Source organism: Callospermophilus lateralis, chromosome 3, assembly GCF_048772815.1.
Source record: "Callospermophilus lateralis isolate mCalLat2 chromosome 3, mCalLat2.hap1, whole genome shotgun sequence".
NCBI classification, from domain to species: Eukaryota; Metazoa; Chordata; class Mammalia; order Rodentia; family Sciuridae; genus Callospermophilus; species Callospermophilus lateralis.
Genome location: NC_135307.1, coordinates 192,181,063 through 192,198,856, shown reverse-complemented (window position 1 = coordinate 192,198,856; position 17,794 = coordinate 192,181,063). Strand labels below are relative to the sequence as shown.

At 39.9% G+C, this 17,794-nt stretch overlaps 1 protein-coding gene across 1 annotated transcript in view; it reads left to right on the top strand.

Moving 5' to 3' along the window:
* The first annotated feature begins 354 nt into the window (after positions 1-354).
* Cse1l (chromosome segregation 1 like) overlaps positions 355-17,794 on the top strand; it is a 45,821-nt gene continuing 28,381 nt past the window's right edge. Inside the window, exons 1-4 of the mRNA XM_076851978.1 lie at positions 355-472; positions 10,790-10,885; positions 15,083-15,225; positions 17,693-17,794. Of these exons, the coding sequence (XP_076708093.1) occupies positions 10,801-10,885; positions 15,083-15,225; positions 17,693-17,794 (330 nt within the window). The 5' untranslated portion in view covers positions 355-472; positions 10,790-10,800. The remainder of the gene's footprint in view (positions 473-10,789; positions 10,886-15,082; positions 15,226-17,692) is intronic.

Below are 17,794 nucleotides of genomic sequence, written 5' to 3'. Positions count from 1 at the left end.
GTTTGTTACATTTCTCCCTTTAAAACAGAAGCCCCACGAGGGGCGGGGAGTTCCTCCGTCCGCTTCGTGCACGAACGTGGCAGTTATCCGAGCTCTACTACGTGTCCAGTCTGACATCGAAGTAGGTCACACAGTCCAGCAACCACTCGCTGAATCTGAATCTGCTTTCGTTTCATAAAACAGAGACTGGGAAGTCAATTAGAGCGGTCACGGCCAAAGGGCAATGTCACCTGTGACGTCAGCGCAAAAAACAGAGCCACATAGCGATTGGCCTTTGGCGCACAGGAGGGGCCGGCGCACTCTTAGCCTCGCCCCCTGTCTGGGCGCCGCTCGCGCATGCGCTTGGGGTACCGCTTCGCCGCCGCGCCATTTTGCCAGGGTTTGAATGTGAGGCGGAGCAGCGGCGGGAGTGGGTATTGCCGGCTACAGTCCGCGGCTGGGATTCCCTCCTGTGTCACTGTATCCCTACGAGGTGAGGCGCGAGACCTGCATGGCATAGCAGGGTGGCTCTGGGAGCCCGCTGAGGGAGGGATGAGGCGCTCCCGGCACTTCCTGAGCCCTGGGAACTGGGGTCTGTGCCTTGGGCCGAGAGCGGAATGGAGGCCTGTGCCTCGGGCCGCGCACTCAGGCCAGGGCTGCGCCTGCCTAGACGGGCTTCGTAGCATCCCGAGGCTTCTAGTCTCCAGCCAGGTCCGGCGGGCGCGGGGCCTGAGAGGGGCGAGGGCGGCTGAGGCGCGGCCTAACGTGGGCCGCCGGAGTGCCCGCCCCTTCCCCTCTGGCACCGCGCTGATTGGTTGCCCCGCCGCCTCGCCGCACGGGAAGGCCGCCCCTGATTGGTGGCGCCAGCGCGTCGGTTCTCGGCGCGCCGGCCCGCAGCGTGAGGGGGATCTGCGCGGAGAGGCCTGCCCGGCCCGGGTTGAGTGTGGGTTCCGGCGCTGCTCGGTCGTCCCTTCCGGGCGCTGCAGCGGCCCCGAGCTCACCCTTCTTTAGTCACGCTGTGCTTCGTTCTTCCCGGCAGTGGACGGGGCATTGCGATGTCCCTTCGCTGAGTTGTTTGTGAGGATTAAACTCTAGTCCTTGCGCTTGGAGCAGCACATAACTGCTCAGTAACATGGCATTCCCGCGTCTTGTGGAGCCTGGGCTCACTCCATCTTAGCCTCTCCCTTGGAGTGTAACTTGGTCACTTCATCTCCCGAACCTCCGTTTCCTTACCTGCAAAGTGGTGTGGATAACATGTACTTTGAAGGAACCGCTATTATTTACGCGGTTTATTCGGGTGCTGCCTGAGCTCTCCGTGGTCCACCGCTACCCCCGTCTCTTTTTCTCTTCCTTAGCAATTGGAGCTACACTGACCTGACTTTTCTAAACTATTCCCACCTCATCCCAACCTTAGAAGATTTGCATGTGCTTTCAATTGCTTGGAAATTGCCAACATCAGATCTTGCAAGGCAGGTTCCCCTTCCTTTACGTTTCCTTCACCCTAGGCCTCCCCTGATCCACTTACATAAGAATCTTTTTCCTCGACTATCCATCAACATTATCCCAGTTTTATTTACTTCACTGCATTTACTTTATCTACATTTGGTTATTATTTACTTGTTTCCTGTCTTAATTGCTAGGATGTAAGCTCTTTGGTGGTCTTGTCTCGTCGTGCTTACTGCTGAGTCCCACGTATGCTTGCCACAAGGAAGATGCAGAGGCATCATTCTTCCGTGGATGAACAAAAGGAGACCCTTGACTCTTTTTCTCATCTTTGACTTTTTTTGGTGCCCCCCCCCCCACGTGTTTTTTCTCCCCATAATTCCTGAGGCTCTTGAGTAAATCTTTACTGCTAATGACCTTTTATCTTTCCCTTCTTTTCGTCAATACAAGGGAATTCTTTTGTGTTTATTGTAATTTGTATCAGCTGGGGTCCGGGACAGAGAAACCATTTCCTATTCTGAATTGGATGAATGGGAGAGCATTTCTTTACTCATTTTATAACTTTATTAAACAACCACTTAGTCTCTGGGAATACAAATACAGAGGAAAAAACAAAAATGAACACCCATCTCTTGGAGCTTTTATGTGGAGGGGACAGGAATAAATTAGGTGATTTCAGATAGTGACAAGTGACAGAATGATGTGATAGGTAAAGAAGGCCTCTCTGAGGAGGTGACATTTGGAATGGAGATCATTCAGGGAAAGGTGAGGGAACTGAACTTTCCAGGCAGGGAATACAAAGTGCAAAAGCTCAAGGATGGAAATGGGCTTGGAATATTGGGATTTTTTTAGGAACATTCAGGTGCTATAGTGCTGTGTCAAAAATGGAGAATTATCCAGGAACCACATTATATAGGACTTTGTAGGCAGTTTAAGAAGTTTAGAATTGATTTTCACATGGTGGATTATAGTGATTTATTTATATATTTTTAAAGAGAGAGAATTTTAATATTTGCTTTTCTTAGTTTTCCGCGGACACAACATCTTTGTTTGTATGTGGTGCTGGGGATCAAACCTGGGCTTCTCTCAAGATGTAAGGCCTCAGGAATTATTCTCTGGTGTGAAGGAAATAATTCAAGGGAAGGGCACACATCTTGGTCAACTTTTTTGTGAGATGGATACCAAGACTTTTTCTTTTATTCACAAAATCTTTATAATTGTGGGCCTGTAGGAAGAGGCCTAACCATTCATTCAACAAGAAGAATTTGGGATTTAGATAAATTTATCATAATGAAATTGTTATGGTAACTTTTTTTAAAATTTTTTAATTGGTAGGGATTTCCAAAGATCCATGGAGAAAGTAAACTATCATGTTCTGATGAAATGAGTTTTTACATTTCTAATATGAGTGGGGTTTTTTGTTTTGTTTGGGGGGAGGGGTTGTTACCAGGGATTGAACTCAGGGTCACTCAACCACTGAGCCACATCCCCAGCCCTATTTTGTATTTTATTTGGTTGAAAGGTCTCACTGAGTTGCTTCGCACCTCACTTTTGCTGAGGCTGACTCTGAACTCACGATCCTCCTGCCTCAGCCTCCCAAGCCGCTGGGATTCTAGGCATGCACCCCCACTCCCCATATGAGTATTTTTATATCAACACTATATATTGCTAATATTTTGAAGTGTCAAAGTACCTTCACCTGTGGATAAATAGGATTAACTTAATTAAATCTTGGTCTTGCTGATATATTGTGAATAACTGAAGTGCTCCCTAAAATTCTCTTGATTTGTCATACTTTCTTAAATCAGAACTAAGCTAACTACAGATTTAGCATCCTTATCTGAAATACTTGGAACAAGAAATGTCTCCAGTTTCAGAATTTTTTTGGATTTTGGAATATTTGCATAGGCTTCACCAAGTTGAGCATCCCTGTCTAAAAATCCAAAATCCGATCTGCTCAAGATATGAAACAGATTTTAGAGCCTTTTCGATTTCAGAATTTTCCATAGGGATGCTCAACCTATGTTTGATTTTATGTACTTAACCACTGAGCTACATCTCTAGGTGCCCCCCCCCCTTTTTTTAAATTGAGACAGGGTCTCATTAAGTTCCTTAGGAGTTTTCATAGAAAGGGTTTGTTGACAAATATTTAGTCCTTTAACATGATTCTAGAACCTATGTAGTACTTTAACTTTTAGTGGTTGTAGCATTCATATTTACATTATACCCCAGGTGGGGTTTTTTTGTTTAGTCATCTGCATCTCCCCCACCCCTTACCCCCCCTGCCCCCCACAGAACCCAAGGCCTTCTACATGTGAGGCAAGAGCTACTTCCCAGCCCATGCCCCAGTTTTTTAAAATAGGCCCACCTTTATACCTCAAAATTTGTCATTTTAGGTGTTATTCTGTTGGATGGTTTTAGAATCACTGTTTTTACCCCTTGTCAGTTGACCAGAATAAATATGAAGATTAATGATACTTTGATGGGAAAGTCAGTCAAGGGTATCTAGATTTTTAAAATAGTAGAGCAAATAAGTGGTAGGCGCCCATCACTGTTGTAAGCTCCCTAGAGAGAACAGTGAGCAAACACAAAAAAAGTCCTTTCTGTCATGGAGTTATAGTCTAGTGGAGGGAGAAGCATGGTATGTAAGAAAACAAAATATATCCAGTAAAATTTACCTGGGAAATAAGCCAGGCTTGGTAGCATACACCTGTAATCCCAGCAGCTCCAGAGGCTGAGGCAGGAGGATTGTGAGTTCAAAGCCAGCCTCAGCAAAGCAAGGTGCTTTTTTTTTGAGACCCTGTCGCTAAATAAAAATACAAAATAGGGTTGGAGATGTAGCTCAGCGGTTGAGTGCCCCTGAGTTCAATCCCTGGCACACCCTCTTCCCACCCCCCACCCTGCCCAAATATTTACCTGGGAAATAGAGTAGGAGATGGAGAGTGACTAAGGTGGATGATCCGGAGAGGCATCTCAGAAAAGAGATGGCTTTCGAAAAGAGACCTGAATAAAGTGGATGGTGAGCCATGTAGTTTTTTAGGGGCAGAGCTCCCTGAGAGGGTCTAGTGAGTACAGAGCCTGAAACAAAAGAGTGTGAACAGTAATAAGGAAAAATCTCAGAATTCACTTCTGGAAGCACTTTTGAATGAATAGAAATAATCACTGAAGATAAGGTAGTTACCTGTTCATCTGGCAGGTGTAACTGAGTTTCTATATTATGCTGAGGCTGCTAATAATTGATTGTCAGAGACTTTGTAGGCAGTTTAAGAAGTTTGGAATTCATTTGATTGGGAACTCAGGTTTTAGTTGGGTGCCTTGACAATCGATTCATCCATTAGTTCATGTGACAAAGGCTCACCAAGTATCCGCTGCTTACTAGGTAATGCAAAGGACATGGGTGAACGGAGACAAAAAGCATGCCAAGCCCTGCCTATGGCATTTGTTTATAGTCTGGTGTGTGCAAGAGATAACAAGTCAATGATGATTTCAAGTGGGAATGAAGTGAGAAGGCCTTTTTGAAGAGTTGGTAGTGAGATGTGAGCTAAATGGTGCCCACTGTCAAGTAGAAACAGCATTATTAGAGATAAGAACTGTTTGGGCTGATTTGAGAGGCTGTTGTGATTGGAACATAGCAAAAACTAGGAAGAAGGTAAAAGAAGTTGACGTCGGATTGCATAGACATTGCCATAGAATGGAGTTGGGATTTTTAATACAAGTAATTATGAGTTATCTAAGAAATTTTAATTGGGAAATGTACAAGTGCTAGAACATAATTAGGAAAGTTAAAGAAATGCAGGTTTACTGAGGACCATATTTAAAAACTCAGATCTAATTAATCTGTACATGCTCTTCCCACCCGAGGCCTTTTTTGTTGTTGTTGATGGTGGTTTTTTGGTACGAGGGATTGAACCCAGGTATGCTCAAACATTGAGCTACATCCCTAGACCTTTTTTTAATTTTGTATTTTGAGACAGGGTCTGGCCAAGTTTTTTAGGGCCTCACTAAGTTGATGAGGCTGGCTTTGAATTTGTAATCCTCCTGCATCAGCTTCCCAAGCCATTGGGATTGTAGGCATACAGCACCATGTGTGCCCTACCCCCTCTCCCCCATTTCTATCATGCTTCCTTGCATGAATCCCAAAGGTAGAATAAATTTATGTAAGGCAAGGCAAAGAAAGGCCAGAAGTTTTTTTAAAGCACCCAGGCACACTGTTGTAGATGATTTTGCTTGGCAACGGCAAATTTTCATGATTTCATAACAGATTCAGCATTTCAATGCCAAAAAAAAAAAAAAATGGGATCGTGCAGTTGTGAGACTACATTCATCTAATCTCAGTTACTAGAGAGGCTGAGGCAGGAGGATCAAAACTTTAAGGCCAGACTCAGCAATGTAATGAGACACTCTCAAAATAAAATTTAGAAAGGTCACGTAGCTCAGTTTTACAGTGCCTTCCTAGTATGTGTAAAGCCCTGGGTTCGTTCCCCGTGGCCGCAAAAAAAAAAAAAAAAAAAAAAATGGAAAATGGATTCACTAAATCATTATTTTCCGAAGTTTGTTCCATAGGAAAGGGATTGTATGGCCAAGAAACCGGGGAAACTGGATTAAATAATGTAAATTGTACCTTACTGAGTTCTTGAATCCTTTAAAGTGCTTTTTAAAAAATATTTATTTTTTAATTTTTGGCGGACACAACATCTTTGTTTATATGTGGTGCTGGGGATCCAACTGGCCGCACGCATGCCAGGCGAGTGCACTACCTACTGCTTGAGCCACATCCCCAGCCCCTTTAAAGTGCTTTGTGTTGTGAATATCCAGAGGGTGACAGGATATAATAGGTAGCATTTTCCAAACTTTTGATATAAAAAACAAGAAAAGGTAATCTCAAAAATTGTATGTGTGGTTGATTGGGACTTGATGCTTACACTGAGAGGGTTTGCTCTGAGTCAAGCAGAGGGAACAGCTAGGTGGTGGAATCCTTTTGTGTGTATGTGGGAGGATTATATCGGGTTGAACCCAGGGGTGCTTAACCACTGAGCTACATCCCTAGGTGCCCCCCCCCCCCTTTTAAATTGAGACAGGGTCTCACTAAGTTGCTTAGGGCATTGCTAAATTGCTGAGGTTGGGCTCAAACTTGTGATCCTCCTGGAGGCCTGAGCTGCCTGAATGTCTGAGATTAAAGGCGTGGACTACTGTACTCAGCTTGATGGAGCCATCACTCAATCTTCTTGGTTTCCCTTGTGATTAAAAAAAAATTGTAATTAGGGAAAGGACTGAAGTAAAGAGAATAGGGATAGTTTCAAATAGATAATTGTCCTTAGAAGGTCTTGATTTCTGGCTGCTGAACAACCTGCATTGTGCATGCTCATGCACTGCATTATATATGATCCTTTCCTTATTTTTATTTTATTTTTTTTAGCTTTTTTGTTTGTTTCGAGATGAAGTCCCCCAACCTTGTAACAGTACTATTCAAAACAGTACTGTCCAAAATCCGAGTCATCTTTGACTACTTGTTTCCCTCTTCTCTGGCTGCCCTCTTTTCACATCAGCCTTTCTATTGTTTTCTCTGAGCTTCCACCCTCATTCAGTCCTCTCATTATTTCCACTTAAAGAGGTAGCTTTGGGTAGTAGACAGAGGGAAAACATTTAGAGTCAGACTGATTTACATCTGGATTTTGTTGTTGTTGTTTTGTTTTGTTACTATGGATTGAATCCTGGTGCCCTTAACCACTGAGCGGCAACCCCAGCTCTTTTTATTTTTTAATTTGAGACCGGCTTTCCCTAAGTTGCTGAGGCTGACCTCAAATTTGTGATCAACTCAGCCTCCTGGGATTACAGGTGTGTGCCACCATGTCTGACTATTAACTGTATGACTTGGGGGCAAGTAAGTTAAACCTGAGTTTCATTTTATGTTATATAAAGTGATTATGTGAAGTAAATGATGAAAAACATATTATAAAGCCTCCCTGCTTTATAATATTCTCTTATTCCCTTCCTTTGACTCCATCCTGTAGACCATTACCAGCCCAGAGTTCCTATGCTACACTTTCTTTAAAAAAAAAAACTTCAGTGGGGGGACTGGGGTTGTGGCTTAGCGGTAGAGCGCTTGCCTAGCATGTGCGAAGCCCTGGGTTCAATCACCAGCACCACATTTAAATAAATAAATAAATGGTATTGTGTTCAATTATAACTAAAAAAACAATCTTTTTTAAAAAAATATTTTAATATTTATTTTTTAGTTATTGGCGAACACAACATCTTTGTTTGTATGTGGTGCTGAGCATCGAACCCGGGCCGCACGCATGCCAGGCGAGTGCGCTACCGCTTGCGCCACATCCCCAGCCCTATAAAAAACAAATCTTAAAAAAAAAAACCTTCAGTGGCTTCCTGTTGTATATTGTCCTGAAACTCTTCATCCAAGTATTGAGAACCCTCCATGATCTGATCTTATTCTCCTTGTCCACTATTCCTCTCTTCCTGTTTCTTCCTTTACACTATTTCTTTTGTGAGATGGGTCCTCTTTCTGTTTTGCTTCTCTAAATCTGAAGATCTTCAAGATTCAGCTCAAGACTTAGATCCTGGATAGCCTCACTCCAGTGACTTTCTTCTTCATTTCCTAGTACTTGAGATGCTGTCTGTGGGATTCATTTGACACTTCAGGGGACAGATATGTCCCATAATTAATAATTTTTTTGTATGCACATGGTGTAGATTGTATGACATCCCTAGTGGAGCTTAGGACAATACCTTGTAATCAGACACAAATAGTTGTTTTTTTATTTTTTATTGTAATGCTGGGGGATGGAACCCAGGGCCTTGTACATGGCAGGAAAGGGGTCTACCATTGACTTACACCCCTACCCCTTGTTAGTATTTCTTTAGTAAAACAAATTTACATGATAAGTGAGATAAACAAAATTTGTAGTTTCAGGCAGTTTAGGCCAGGTTATGCTGGCAAATGAGTTTGCCAAATACTTGTAAAAAAGAAACAAAACTTTCCAATTTATTGATTTTTTTTTTTTTTTTTTTTTTTTTTTGCACGTCAAGATTGTAAAAAAAGGGGGTCTGGGGTTGTGGCGCAGTGGTAGAGCGCTTGCCTAGCATATGTGAGGCACTGGGTTCAGTTCTCAGCACCACATATAAATAAAATGAAGGTCCACTGATAACTAAAAAAAAAAAAAATAAAAAAAAAAAGATTGCAAAAAGGGATCATAGACCTATACTTGGCATTTCAGTTGTGTCTTGTCTTCCCAGCTAGTATGGAGGGTAGGAATTTAAATGACTTTTGTTATAGACATTTGAAAACTAAAATAAAATTTTTAAACTTTGTGACTATAAATATATAATACATATAGGTAATTGTAGGACATTAGAGGAGAAAATATGAAGAGAATAAAAATTTCCTGTATCCATCACATACGTGTTCAAACTGTTTACATTTGAAAGTGTAGGTTTGTTTTTGTTGTTGTTGTTTTGGTACATTTTTTATATATGTAATTGGGGGGGTACCTGGGATTGAACTCAGGGGCACTCCACCACTGAGCCACATCCCTACCCCTATTTTGTATTTTATTTAGAGACAGAGTTGCTTGGTGCCTTGCTTTTGCAGAGGCTGGCTTTGAACTTGAGATCCTCCTGTCTCAGCCTCCAGAGCCACTGGGATTATAGGTGTGCACCATTGCAGCTGGCTGACATAATTTGAATGATGGCACCCTTGACTTTTTTCCATTTTACATAAATTATGTATTTTTTTTTCTTTGTCATAGAAGCCTCAGGTTGTTTTGGTACTTGGTTTCCCTGAAAAAGCTACATTTTCCCAGTTCTCTTGCCAGCTACATGTAGCTGTGTGTCTGAAAGCTGCCTAATGGGATTTAAACATACATTGTAAATAGTTTTATTGCATTTATTTATAATTTACATTCTGTAAACTTTTTTAAGTATACCATTTAATGAGTTTAGCAAATTTTTTAGTTGTGTACTACAGACCAATTTTAGAACATTGCCTTGTCTAAAAGTCCCTAGTTTTGCACTTTAATTCTCACCAACAACTCAAAGACCACAAAGCTCTGATGCAAACATTTCCAAGATTTTTGGTTAGTATGTAATAATGTGCATGGCACAAATGACGCTTGTAATCTGTGTGGATGGTTCTTTTCTACGTGTATTTTTCTCTTTTTAATTGACAAAATTATAGATATTATGGTGTGTAACAGAATATTTTGAAATGTATATACATTTATAGAATGCCTCAATCAAGCTCATTAATAGATGGTACCCCACCCTACCCCACCCTTTCTGGTGCTGTGAATCAAACCCAAGACCTCATGTGTCCTCAGGAAACCTTTACCCAGTCCCATCTGTATGTGTGATAAGAATGCTTGAAACCTACTCAGTAATTTTCCAGTATACAGTGTATTACTATTAATTATAGTCTTCATGTTGTATGATCAATCTCTTGATTTATGTGGGTATTTCTATCCTATTTTATCACTTATAGTTACATAGGCCATTTATTTAGCTTAAAATTAGTAAGATTATTTGTGAAAATTTTGGTCAATCATAAGCTTATTTTGTGATTTTTGTTTTAAGCTTTAAGAAAAAAACATTTTTCTAATTTTTAAAATCATGATCACAACTTGTCATTTTCTGGGCTCTAGAATTATCTCCCTAAATGTAAATTTTTGGCATGTAGTTTGCAGTGAGTACTTGTCATTGCATATTGTACATAAAGGAATGTATTCTACCTTCTTTAATCTCAGAACTTTTTATCAGATCTTTATTCACTGCCTTTTTTGTTTGTTTAGAACCCAGGGTCTCACTAAGTTGGCCAAGGCCTTGAACCTGAAACCCTCCTGCCTCATCTTCCTGAGTAGCTGGGTTTACAACTATGCACCTGGTTTCTGCTTAAAATTTTAATTTTGCAACTGGGGATGAAGGTGTGCTTATAGCCCCAGCTATTTGGGAGGCTGAAGTAGAAGAATCACTTGAGTTCAGAAGTTTAGTACCAGCCTGGGCAACAAAGCAGAACTGTCTCAAACTAAAGAAAAATGTTAATTTCTTGCTGTGGGACTTATTAAAGCCATTGCTTGAGAGTAATTTTTCACCCTTTACTGGACTTTTTAAATTGTGTTAAATCATGTAAACTTATTGGTTATGGAATGTTTGTTCTCACTTATCTCAGAATTTTATCACTTTTTTTTTAAGAGCCCATCTTCTGAATTTTTGTCTTGGTTGAGTCAGGCTTATTTATAGCCCTTATTGAAAACAAATGCATGACTTTCAGAGAGAAAATCCATATATGAAAAGCTTCATATATGTAAATCACTATGTCCCCAAGTACTTCATTTTTTTATTTTTATTTTTTTTTTAGATTCTATAGCAATGGAGCTCAGTGATGCAAATCTGCAAACACTAACAGAATATTTAAAAAAGACCCTTGATCCTGATCCTGCCATCAGACGTCCAGGTAAAGAGAATAAATGTTGCTTTCTGGTTGAGTAATTCTTTTTTTTTTTTAAGTTGTTGATGGACCTTTATTTATTTATTTTTTTATTTCTTTGTATGCGGTGCTGAGAATCGAACCCAGTGCCTCACACATGGCTAGATAAATGCTTTACCACTGAGCTACAATTGCAGCCCCTGATTAATTCTTTAAAGGGAGTTGAGGGTAATCTTTATCTGATTGGTTGTAAATTCAGAAGATGAAAGTTTTGCACTTGGATGCTTTTGCTTAGTTTATTGTGTGTAGTGAGTGGCTGCTTATAACTGCTATTTCGTGGTGTTTTCATGATTTCTTTGTTTTTGAGTAAAATCACTTTTGCTTGTCATTTTCTGGGATAAATGGTACTATCTTAGAATGCTTAGAAAAGTATTTGTTCAGAATGCTTTGTCCCTTAGCTTTCCTGAAAAGCCTTGCTTAAAACCTGCCTACCTTATAGGTAAAATAATTAGGCATAGAGATAAGAGTAATTCTTAAAAAGTGATTAAGTGAATAGAGCCAAATAATCAGATCTTGTCTCTTTATCCTCCTGTGCATTTTGACTTAATTAGTATCTTTTCTAAGACCTAGATTTTTTTTCCCTTCCTGAGTTTGACCAGTTCCATTACACACTCCATATAAGCTTAGAATTTCAACTACAGATGTTCAATAGGAGTCAGATGTGAAGATAAATGAGGGAGATCAGCCAAGTTGGGACTGGTAACATCTTATCAGTACATGCCCTGGTTAAGGGACAAATATTATTTGGAACCAGCTAAATCTGGAGATTCAAGCCAATTTTATAAGATCACATTTCCAACTTTGCTTGAAAATTAAGGATATTTATATGAAGTATCCTCATATTTTGATGAAGGGTACTGGGGATTGAACCCAAATGTGCTTTATCAGTGAGCTACGTACATCCCCTGCCCTTTTTTCTTTCTATTTTGAGACAAGGTCTTGCTAAGTTGCTTAGGGCTCTGCTGAGTTGCTGAGGCTGATCTTGAACTTGAAATCCTCCTGCCTCAGCCTCCCAAGTCACTGGGGTTACAGGCATGCCCCATCCCATCTAGCTCTCATTTAAGTGATAGCAACTAACTTCAGGGGAAAAAAAACCCAGAAACAGGCCAGGAATGGTGGTGTGCTCCCAGTGACTCAGGAGGCTGTGGCAGGAAGGTAACAAGTTCAGGGTCAACTTACAGCAACTTAGACCCTGTCAAAAATTTTAAAAGGAGGGACTGGGATTGTGGCTCAGGTAGAGTGCCCTCTAGCGCATGTGAAGCACCGGGTTCAATCCTCAGCACCTCATATGAATAAATAAAATAAAGGTATTGTGTCCACCTATAACTAAAAAAATTATTTTAAAAAAACTTAGGAAGGAGTACTATGGATATAACTCAGGGGTAAAGTGCCCCTGGATATGTGTGTGTGTGTGTGTGTGTGTGTGTGTGTGTGTGTATGTGTATGTATACATACACACATATTTTTATTTATTTTTAATTAATAATTTGAGACAGTGAAAACTAAATACACTGCTTCTGGAGAACAGATAGGTGTTATGAGCAGTCAGTTGGTGGTCCTTGATGTAAGACATTTTAACCAGAAATACTCCTAACTTGCTTATTTAGAACTTTCTCTCTCTTTTTTTTTTTTTTTAACATTTTTAATATCTTTATTTTATTTATTTATTTTATGTGGTGCTGAGAATCGAACCCAGGGTCTCCCATGTGCTAGGCGAGTGCTCTACCACTGAGCCACAATCCCAGCCCCAGAACTCATGCTCATAAAGAAGACTTTGTGCCTTTCTTTTTTGAAGGGGTACTGGGGATTTAACTCAGGGGCACTGGACCACTGAGCCATATCCCCCCAGCCCTATTTTTTGTATTTTATTTAGAGATAGGGTCTTACTGAGTTGCTTAGGGTCTTAGTTGTTGAAGCTGGCTTTGAATTTGTGATCCTTCTGACAAGGCATCCCTCCACACCTGCCCTCTTACCCACAGCCACTGGGATTATAGGTGCATACCACCACCTCTGGCATGTGGGTGATTTCTGAGAAGGCAAATTGATTTTCTTATTAGTGCTTAAAGAAGTAATGTGTCCCTCCCTGGCCTGGGGTTGTGGCCTAATGGTAGAGTGCTTGCCTAGCATGCGTGAGGCACTGGGTTCAATCCTCAGCACCACATAAAAATAAAATAAAGCTATTTTATTTGTCCACCTACAATTAAAAAATAAACATTAAAAAAAAAGGAAGAAGAAATAATGTGTTTCTGAATAAAGGTAAGTTAATGACTTTAATCTTCTTAGAATTTCTTGGAAAACTTTTGTCAACACTGCCTATTAAAAAATATTTTTAGGGAACTGGGGGTGTAGCTCTGTGGTATAGCACTTGCCTAGAACATGCAAGGCTGAACAAATTTTTTTTTTTTTTTTTAAACAACCAGAGATGTAGTTCTGGTAGAGTGCTTACCTAGCATGCTTGAGGCTGTGGTTTCAACCCCTGGCACTATAAAAATAAAATAAATGGATGTAAATGTATGTGTTTATACATGTGTATACACAACACAAACACACAGAGTTATGTATGTATATCTTTGAAAGGTTAGGGTACTATGCTTTATGAATCCAGGACAAAGTGTAGAAATAATCCCCCCCCCCCCTTCATTTTGGTGGTGCTGAGGATCAAACCCAGGGCCTTACATGTGCTAGGCAATCAAAATCTTTATAGAGTGTTCTGGAAATGGAAATGTGTATGGATCCTAGTTTATAGGTACTTCAACTGAATGTGACAGTTGCATGGATGAACTGGAAGACCTATTGAGGCTTCTTGAATATGGGGAAACATGTCAGTAGAGTATTCTATAAGTTGAAGAAAATGGAAACGGAAAGGACTAGAAAACTTGTGAGAAGATTGCTTCCACAGTATTGATCGCAATTAGTAAAGAGATTTGGGCTTTTCCCCAAATCATAAATAAAGTGTGTTGGCCCTATATGAAATGCTGACCCTTAAAAAGGTAGTCAGACAACCAAAACCTGTACTCATACAAAATCACAGTAATATTTCCTCCCGAAAACATTTTCACATCACCAATCCTCATTCTTCAAGAAGGGCATAATATACACAAATAGGGAAGGGTTTGAGGATGTTTGTTAAACTCTTGGAACTCCATCCAGAAAAAGGGAAGATGTTAAATGGTGCTATTAAATTCTGAAAAATAAAAGATTAAGGGTGGCGATTTTCAAAAATTTTTGGAATTTGGGAATGGTTATTCCTTATGAAACAGTAGGAAAAATTAAAACAAATACTGTCTTTCACTGAGATAAATAAATCTTGGAAATTTATCCCAGAGTGTTAAATGGTTTGAAAATATCTGGGTAAAATCTTGGTGTAAGTTCATTTCTAATACTCAGGACTAAGTTTAGGGCTAGTATGATAGAATTAAGATTAGACTAAAACTTTTTCAGTGAAGAAAGCTTCTTAGCTCAAACTTTCAATGGCTTGACTGCAAAATGAGGATATCAGGGCATTGGTGGTGTACGCCTGTGATCCCAGTGACTCAGGAGGCTGAGGACCGAGGATTAAATGTCCATGGCCATCTTCAGCCACTTAGCAAGACCCTGCTTCAAAAATAAATAAATAAATAAGTAAAATGAAGATGCTACCACCTTTCTGGGTAATAGTGATAACTTAATGAAATAATGTATATGGGTAAAGCACCACACCAGAACCACATGGCTAAAAATAAATTTTAGCATGAATTAACTCAAAATATTTGATTTTCATCCCAGTCCTATAAAAGAAATGTTAGTATTAATATTACTAATAATAATCCTTTCTAGAACAAGACAGAATATGTGGCTTTCACCTTAAAGTTATTTAATCTCTTTGGGAAGCAGTTTCTTCGCATGAAGTGGTCATCCAGTGGGACATTTCATAGTTGTGTGAGAATCAGATTAATTAATGGATGATAAATTGATTTGGAAATTGAAGCGTTATATAATGCCATATAAACATTGTAGTAGATAAGAAACATGAGGCCCTATAGACCTTCAGTGGATTCTAAGGGACAATATCCTAATATTTAAATTTTTTGATCCTTTTACTTAAAGATATACATAGTTCATATGAATATAAAGTGCAAAGATTTTGATTATTACAAGTCTTCTAACATGAAAATTCTTTTACAGCTGAGAAATTTCTTGAATCTGTAGAAGGAAATCAGAATTATCCACTGTTGCTTTTAACATTATTGGAGAAGTCCCAAGATAATGTCATCAAAGTTTGTGCTTCAGTAACATTCAAAAACTATATTAAAAGGAACTGGAGAATTGTACGTATTTTGTGGATGTGTGTTTTTTAAGATTTATAAAAACCAGTGCTCTTAAGAGATTGAGACACAGATTAAAATTAAATAGGATCTGTTCCCCAAAATTTAAATTACTTCATTTGAATTTTTACTGATTCTTTCAACTCATAACAGGTTGCTGAAGTGTGTGACTTGATTTAAATCTCCTTTATGATTGAAATTTAACTCTAGGTCACTTCCTATTGAAGAGATGATATGTGAGAAGAGAGTCTAAATGAATAATTGAAGTAACTGATGTTGTGAACTGGGAAAATTAAAACTGAAAAAAATCACATATTGGAATTTTAAGCTGAGTATAGTGGTATGTTTCTGTAATACCAGCTATTTAGGAGACAGAGGCAGAAGGACAGGATCAGCCTAAGAACACTGTGAGACCTCCATCTTAAAAAAAAAAAAAAAAGCCCCCCCCAATAGAATGCAAAATAATTTAGATTTTTAATTTTTTGTGCGGGGGGTGGGGGGCGGTGCTAGGGATTGAATTCGGAGGCACTCGACCACTGAGCCACATTCCCAGCCCTATTTTGTATTTTATTTAGAGACAGGGTCTCACTGAGTTGCTTTAAGCACCTTGCCATTGCTGAGGCTGTCTTTGAACTCTATTTATCTATCTATCTATTTATTTATTTATTTATAGAGAGGAAGATTTTAATATTTACTTTTTAGTTATTGGCGGACACAACATATTTGTTTGTATGTGGTGCTGAGGATCGAACCTGGGGCTTCACGCATGCCAGGCGAGCGCGCTACCGCTTGAGCCACTTCCCCAGCCCCTGGCTTTGAACTCTTGATCCTCCTGTCTCAGCTTCCTGAGCTGCTGGGATTACAGGCATGCACCACCATGCCCAGCTAGATTTTTAATTTTTGGTAAAAGATTTTGATTGCCCCCTGTCTTGTAGGATATGGAGATATGTTCTAATTTATTACGGGGAAACTTTCTTGTGCTACCAGTTTAACAGTTTATGTGAAATTATGAATAAAGAAATAGGGAAATAATAAATTTTCCCTACCTTCACACACAACAATGATTCCCAAATGAGAGGGTAGTTTTGCCCACTAGGAGGCATTTGGCAATATCTGGAGATGTCATAGTTGTGGGCCAGTACTAGCCTGTGGTGAGTAGAGGCCAAAGCCTGCTTCTGTTCATCCTGCAGTGTACAAGGTAGCTCCTCACAACAAAGAGTTATCTGGTCCAAGATATCAATGTGCGTGGCCTGCCTCTCGTCCAGCGAGGAGGTCCACGGAACAGGGTAGAGGAGAGTGTGGCTACAGAGTCGCTATCAAGACCTCCCGAGGCCAAGCAGGAAGCAGGTCTGATTTTATTGCACAGTTACCATGTAAATATACTCAGGTAGCAGCTAACCAGGTTACAGGCAGCCACCAATAGAATTTCTGGCCAACTGTTCCTACAGCGACCAATCGAAGAGCGAAGAGCAGGCCATGGAGGAAGTGCAGGGAATACAACGTGCAATCTCTGCCCCAGGGGTTAAGGGCTAGTGGTTTGTCGCTCACATGCCTAGCACTGGGTAGTGGTTTGCCACTCCCTTAACATATACCATATGCGCAGTACTCCATGCACTTGTCCCCACATCAATAATTCTGGATTTGAGAAACCATTAAAATTGACAAAAATTCTCAGTTCTAAAAGTCAGCTTTAAACTTGCTTAAATATTTAGGATCTTTTTTCTTGATCCTATAGATTTCACAAAACAATTATAGTCAGTCAACTATTACCACATAGGTGAAATGATTTGGTAACTCTTAAAATGTGTGCTTAAAAGTCCATTCCTCTACTCTTAGGCATGCTAGTCTCTCTGTCTTGGTTTATAAAACTAGAGAATTCTAGACCTCTTTGTGTGATACAGTCTAAGAAGAATTTTAACCAGGGCTAGGGTTGTAGCTCAATGGTAGAGCGCTTGCCTGGTAAATGGGAGGCACTGGGTTCAATCCTCAGCACCACATAAAAACAAATAAAATAAAGGTATTGTGTTCATCTACAACTAAAAAAATATTAAAAAAGAATCTTAACCATGTGTTTTGCTGGTTAGTTTATATATAGAACTGAATTGTTTTTGTCTTGGTAGTGCTGGGGCTTGAATCCAGGGCCTCTTTCATTCCCGCCACTGAGCTAACCTCCTTCCCAGAACTAAAATTCTTAACTGGCATTAGGCAGTCAGAGAATCTCATTATTTATATTTGAAATATTTAAATTTGGGAAGGGGAGTGTACATTTTAGGGAGGAGAAGGTTCATGTTTTCATCAGATTATCAAAGGAATTTGTGACCCATTTATGTAGAGGGAAACTAAGGAAAACAGCCTACCTTTTTTTTTTTTTCCCCTGGAAAACTGAGAAATTAAAAGTGTTCTGTTTTTTACCTACAGACTTATATATATGAATATGGATTTCATGGTACTCATTGATGTTTTCTTTTAGGTTGAAGATGAGCTGAACAAAATTTGTGATGCTGATCGAGTAGCCATTAAAGCCAACATCGTGCACCTGATGCTGAGCAGCCCAGAGCAAATTCAGAAGCAG